The sequence below is a fragment of the Hylobates moloch genome, unplaced genomic scaffold, assembly GCF_009828535.3.
Source record: "Hylobates moloch isolate HMO894 unplaced genomic scaffold, HMol_V3 SCAFFOLD_1, whole genome shotgun sequence".
Classification (NCBI taxonomy): Eukaryota; Metazoa; Chordata; class Mammalia; order Primates; family Hylobatidae; genus Hylobates; species Hylobates moloch.
In genome coordinates this window covers 68386181-68393131 of record NW_026652276.1, presented here as the reverse complement: position 1 = coordinate 68393131, position 6951 = coordinate 68386181, and the positions used below count along the sequence as shown (strand labels likewise).

Below are 6951 nucleotides of genomic sequence, written 5' to 3'. Positions count from 1 at the left end.
AATCTTCATTGTACTCACCCAACCTTGTTTTATTCATTAAGGCCAATATGAATCATTCAATGCAAAGAATGCTATACTGTACTGGTTTTAAAATTATGGACAATCAATCTTTCTTTTTACAGAGGAAATAATTAGCTCTGCAATTTTGGTTAGGTGATTTATCTGTATCTGTACAAGAAAATGAATAATGGCAGAGAAAACCAGAGATGTACACAGGCTGAAGCCAGATCATCAGCTGTTAAGCTGAGATGTTTGGACTTCCTGACTCTTCTTTTTTTCTTGGTTGTCCAAGACCCCCTAAAGCACTTCAGTAACACTGTGTTCAATAGAATTTTGTGGCTACTCTGAAAGTCTAATCACAATTTTCTGTGAGAAAATTAATTCCAACTTACAAATAACTAGTTTATAAATTAATTTTTGGCAGTTCATTATTTCACTACTGGTCATTGTGGTTAGTATTATTTAATCTAGCTATGTGACTTCAGGTAAGCCACTTAATCTTCCGCCTTCTCAGTAACTTCTTTCACAGTAGATGAGTTAAGCAAGATACTCTCAAACGACATTTTCAGTCTGAAAATTCAATGATTTACCTGAAATCCTGACGTGTTATTAGCAAGATGTCAACACTTACCACTCAATACCCAAATTTCCTTTCAGAGTATTCTTTAGCAACATTAAAAGATTAACATTTCTTCCTCAGGGTAGGTAAAGTAACAGAAAAACATGCTCCGTAATTTCCTTGTGTGTTATATATAAAGATTGGGCCTGTTAATGGTGCTTCCTTTTAGGTGATGTTAAGAAGAACTGTACGGGAATTGGCATTTATTGAGCGGCTTATATCTGGAGTTCTCCTTAGTTCTTTGATACTAGGCCATTTAATCCACACATTAGCGTTATCTTCATTATACATAGGAAGAATATAAGGCCGGAAGAGTTAACTCACACAAGATGATATCTAAGTGGTGGAAGTGGAATCTGATTCCAGATCTGATCAAGAGCTCTTTTCACTCTATAAAGCTGTGTTCATAACACAACAGGAGCTATAAACTCCAAATATAGTATAATGGAAACAAGTACAGAAAACGTGTCTACATATTTGCTAGGGTAAAAAGCTAAGCTGTTAACGACGGAAATATGGTAGCTCAAATACAGTAGCTTAAAGAACACTCAAATTCATTTTTCTTTTTCTTTCAGGTACCAGCCCCAAGGTAAGCAGCCAAGTTACTGGGTATCTCTGCTCCCCACAGTCATTCAGAGACCCAAGTTGCTGCCATGCTGCTCCACTGTCCCCTGGGTGTTGTCACCATATGCATTAATGACACGTGCTCTTCCAGAGCATGTGAGGGGAGCACGCATCCAGGTGTGTAAGATCTATCTCTGGAATCAGCCTGCATCACTTTGTTCATATTCCACCGATGAGAACTTAGCCATGTGGCCTTCATCTGGCTGCAAGGAATCCGGGAAACAGTCTGCAGCAGGACAGCCACGCACCCCTCTGTACTCTACTCAAATTAGAAAGAGGAACGCGTTCTGGTAGACAACTAGCACCCCCTCAGACCTGCTCCAATATCCTTTCCTCAGCATTAAATCAACATAGACAGGATCAAACAATCTGCAAATAACCCCCTTCAAACAGATAGGAGTTTATTATGATCCTGAACACAGTGTTTTATAAAACTGTATCAAGAGGACCAGGGAAATATGCTATCATGTAACTAAATGAAGATGTGACCTATTCCTTGTACCCTATGGCAACCAAAATGCATTATCTCACCAGAAAAAAAAAAGAAAAGAAAAGCAATTTATAAGACCAGAGGAAGAAGAGTCAAAGAATAGGACATCTCACTGTTTGTCCATCTTTCCCAGGTTCTGTGGAAACAGAATGCACTGATTCACTGATGAGCTCCGTGGAGCTTCAAACACAGGCCACATACACAGGCACCTTATGAAGACTGCTTCCTACTTAGTTGCTTGCCAAAGTGTGAAAGCAACTCTATAATCCACAGTAAGAAAGAAGATACAGAAATGTTCCCCTGGAATGGCATCGAATAAGCCATTCTCTGATACAAGCAGCATACATTTAGAATGAAAGGAGGAGATGGATTGGAGAATCCCAACTCATATGACTGAGTTCCTTTCCTTTTTATTTTTTATTTTTTGTAGAGACAGGGTATTGCTATGTTGCCCAGGTTGGTCTCAAACTACTGGGCCCGCCTCGGCCTTCCAAAGTGCTGGGATTACAGGCATGAGGTAATGTGCCTGGCCAGTTCCTCTAAGGTTTCATTAAGAAGTCTGTTGCTCATTCTAGAGCTGGTGGAAGTCTGTGATGCTGATTAGGCAAATCGTTATCTCCTATTCTCATGTTTCTTTAGAAGAAATACCCATAATTTAGTATTTGTGCTCATGTTTTCATTGTGACCTTACAGAGAAAGAATAATAAACTGACTTGATTAAGTAGACAGAAGTATCCTCAATCGGGGACATCCACTGAGAGAGAGAGATCCTGGAAGTGATTTCCTAAAGAACATTAATGTTGCCGGGCGCGGTGGCTCACGCTTGTAATCCCAGCACTTTGGGAGGCCGAGGCGGGCGGATCCCGAGGTCAGGAGATCGAGACCACGGTGAAACCCCGTCTCTACTAAAAATACAAAAAATTAGCCGGGCGTGGTGGCGGGCGCCTGTAGTCCCAGCTACTCGGAGAGGCTGAGGCAGGAGAATGGCGTGAACCTGGGAGGCGGAGCTTGCAGTGAGCCGAGATTGCGCCACTGCACTCCAGCCTGGGCGACAGAGCAAGACTCCGTCTAAAAAAAAAAAAGAACATTAATGTTGCTCTTTTCTAATTTTACAAAGCAACATTCTATAGTTTTGTCTCTTGAGTGGACACAAGAAGCAAGCACCTCAAACAAGTGAAAAGAATTGCTAACATTTATTGAGCACTTAACTAGGTACTAAGTAGCTTTAGCCTTTTCCATGTATACATAAAGTTAATTTAACCCTCACAAAAACCCCATGAGGGTGGTTCTATTATCCCCATTTTACAGGCGAGGAAACAGATTCTGAGTGGTTAAGTAGCTTGTATAACTAAGGTCACAGAACTAGGAAGTGGTACAGTCAGGTACAGATCCTGGCCTCCTGACTTCTGAGGATGGGCCTTAACCAGCATCTGTTACCGATGTATCAGGAACATCTACTGTAAATGAAAAACTTGCCATTCTAATTTATAAATTAGGCTCTTAGATGTTTGGAAAGTGTTATAACACAGCATTGCTGAGCTGAAGAAAATCAGTTCCGAGACCTGCAGAGCCAAAGAGCAGATTAGATGTGTGGTTTGAGAACTCTGTGAAGTGCCTGCTGCCTGGGTGGTCACGTGAGTCCCTTTTTTATATTTCCTCATTGCAACACAAGGCTTTTCACTGAAGCACTAATTTACAAGTGGTTTGGGATATTCATAGACCATGAAGGTGATTCAAGAACGGTCAGTTTTTATAAGGGGCCCAAAACCAGTTAGAAGACAAAAAAGTCACTCAAAAGTCAAACCTAGCTCTTTTATTTTATCACCAGTGTATTTTACAAGCTTAAAATAAGTTGAAATGAATTTTCCCAGCTAAAGTAGTTTGCCATTAGGAACAATCAATATTTCTCAAGTTTCTCGTAAAATAAAAACAGCATCAAGTGAATTTAAGTAGACGAATCAGAACAATAGAAGAGGCAGGAGGAGAAGATACCGTCTCTGACTCTGAATGAAAGAAGACGGGGTTGTTACAAAGGAGCTTTGGAAATATACGCAGACAACTAGAGACAAACATCAAACTGCAATTCTAATATAGGAATATTGATGAATCATGAGTAAGGGGACTTATTCCACCAATGAAACTGGCAAGTTATAAGTGAACAGAGGCTTCACTCATAACTAAGTTAGCGACGAAAACTATTTGTGCTTCCTTGGGAGATCTGGCTCTGCTCTGAGCCATGCACAAAATGCATGTTATGAAGGTAACATGATAAAACACAACTAAATGCTATCACAAACTTTCTTCAAGCGTTGGGCACAAGCCTTCTCAAGTTTCTCTCTCTCTTTGGAGACAGGGTCTCACTCTGTTGCCCAGGCTGGAGTGCAGTGGCATGATCATGGCTCACAGCAGCCTCCACCTCCCAGGCTCAAGTAATCGATCAATCCTCCCATCTCAGCCTCCTAAGTAGCTGGGACTACAGGTGTGTGCCATGATGCCCAGCTAATTTTTGTATATGTATATTTTTTTATGTAGAGATGATGTTTCATGATGTTGCACAGGCTGGTCTCAAACTCCTGTGCTCAAGTGATCCTCCCACCTCGGCCTCCCAAAGTGTTGGGATTACAGGTGTGAGCCACCACGCCTGGCCTCAAATCATTTAACCATAAATTTGATTAAGATGGAGCTACAGATACATGCAAAAATATTTACATAACATCCTAAAATATATTAACTATATCAATATTAAGAGAGGGAAAACGTTTAGATATAGGCATACATGTGATTACATGTGTAACAGTTCTTGGAATTCTCGACTTTCGGAGAAAATGAAATTTTGTATATGTACATACAATGTTGCAGAACTTCTAACCAAATTAAACATTTTTAACATTTATTTTCAGCCGCTAATGAATGCAGTTACCTCAAAACTAACTCCTTTCTCTTATTAATGGTTCTGTTGTACAATGTGCAATTTACCACATTAGAAGCTGGACAAAGTAAAATTACATGATCCTAATGTCTTTTTACTGAATTCAAACTTCTTTAAGAAGTCTATGCAATTTACTTTGGAGAAGACCCAAAAGCAAGATATTTGATTCTTTCTTATACTGCTGAAATCCCTAACAAGCCACTAATCTACACATTACTCCAATACAGAAATAGATATAACAAGGATTTTTCACAGCAAACTTGGTCAGCTATACCTGTAGCCTAGTTTATTTGTTTTACTTAGTTCTTTTTAAAAACCCTTTATTAGTTTTATTCTTATTTCTCTGCTGCAGTTTACTCATTTTTATGTTAGCAAAAGATCACTATTTGATCTTCTGCTCTCACTGGAGAGCTTCTAAATTATATTCACGACTCAACCTCATCCTCTTTAAATATCCTAAGTATAGCCAAATCTCCTTTAAAAAATCACCCCTTTTCTTGCCTCTTGTGCTACATTTGTTAACTTTCTATTTTAAGTTTGTGTGTGTTCTAATACTTCTGCATCTTTAAAGTCCCAAAGCGATACAGTAGAGGCAAAGGCTGGCCGGGTATGAATCTGCATTCCATGGAAATGGTCCTGTGATCACAGAAGAGCACAAAAGGGCAGAGGACGAGGACAAGGAAGGGAGGTCTCACAGGAGTGGAAACATGGGAGAGAAAGGGAGGCTCAGGGCTGAGAGAGGTTTAAGGCCATCATCACCAGAGAAGGCTAAGTGGCAAAGGGTCTCCAAATTACCAATTTGTTCTAGTCTTTCTTTTGGAATTTTCTGCTACAATGTTAAGAAGTGCTTAACTTACCCATACTACCACTTCAACTGCTCTCAAGTATCTGAAGAGTAAGAATGAAAGAATTTTTAAAATTTTCGAAGTCTGATTTCAGTATTTCAAAATCAGTGTATGAACTTTTACACACATTGCTGAATTGAAGCAAAACATAACCCACCAGACATCAATGGGTCAGTTTTTACAATTTAATAATTTCAAAGGAAAGATTAAAAGTGAACCTCTTTTCAATATGGTCAGAACAACAATAACAAACAAAATTCTTTAATTTTTGAAACAGAATTTTCTTCTTTGCGGTCAGAGTCACCTGTCTCATATCCCTCATAATATCATTGCTATCATCTTTCAATAAATGTTGATCTATAAATTAATTAACTTTTTTGAGACAAATCCCTGGTATACTATTCTTCTGATTCCCATGAAAGACTCACTTTTAAGATACAATTGCAGCTGCCCCACACTGCCAGTTACTGTGTCACACACACGCCTTAAAATTCTGTAATCAGCAACCACCAGGTGCCGTATCGCATTCAGCACACCACAGTCAGTCAATACAGACATCCCCAAACACACCAAGGCTGGTTTTGTCAAATGTTTTATTGAGTGTAGACATCTGGAGTACTGTAAAACATGCATTATCTGTAGATTCAAAAAGGAGCAAGCCACATTGTCCTCACTGTCAAATGTGTCAGGCTTGGCATACATGATGGAGATTAATGAAGTATCATGAGAGTAATATGGTTCCTGAAAAGCTTCTACAATTTGGAGTAGGGTCTTAATCACGTGAAAAGCAAAGCTGTTCACATTTAGTGAACTTGCATTTCATGGGGGGGGGTACACAGTATTTTAATTTTAAAACAAATAAAAATGACTTGTTTGTCAAAGATTCCCATCTCCCCAACTTTATTTGTCGCATTGGTTTTCAGAAATTTTAATTTTTAAAAAATCAGATGCCTTTTGGAAGTGGTATGTTTATCTGAGCAATAACTAAATTTTATTTCTTCTTCGGTTGTTGAGGTGTGTTAAATTTGAAGAAGATAATATCTCCATCTTCAACAACATAATTTCTGCCTTGTTGCCTGTACTTTCCAGCAGCCTGCAAACAGAAAACATAGAGGAAATGAGTTATTATTTTACAACTAAATACATGGGGTAAATGGTGGCAGCAGATATAAAAAGTATTATACTACTTGGGTGATATAAAAAAAGAAAAAATGAAATATAGGAAGGCATACAAGTTCAAAACTAGACTTGGAGAGAAGCAAAGTATTCTTGATTTGGGCAGAACTAGATTTTCCATATATACATAATCATAATGTATTCTCCACTAAATTGTTGGTACATAAATGTAATTATACCAATATCATTAAGTTTCATTACATGCTGTTTATGGTACATTTCTGATGTGTCTGCAAACATCCAGCAAGTCACTGTAACAAAACAGATC

General features: G+C 38.6%; 1 protein-coding gene across 3 annotated transcripts in view; it reads right to left on the bottom strand.

The window, feature by feature from the left end:
* Window positions 1-3523: 3523 nt before the first annotated feature.
* Window positions 3524-6951, bottom strand: part of OLA1 (Obg like ATPase 1) — a 184066-nt gene continuing 180638 nt past the window's right edge. For 2 of the 3 annotated variants that reach the window (XM_032755341.2, XM_058441004.1), the window contains one exon: window positions 3524-6600. In XM_032755341.2, coding sequence (XP_032611232.1) covers window positions 6499-6600 — 102 coding nt within the window. In that variant the 3' untranslated portion in view covers window positions 3524-6498. The remainder of the gene's footprint in view (window positions 6601-6951) is intronic. The other variant, XM_032755340.2, reaches the window with a different exon arrangement.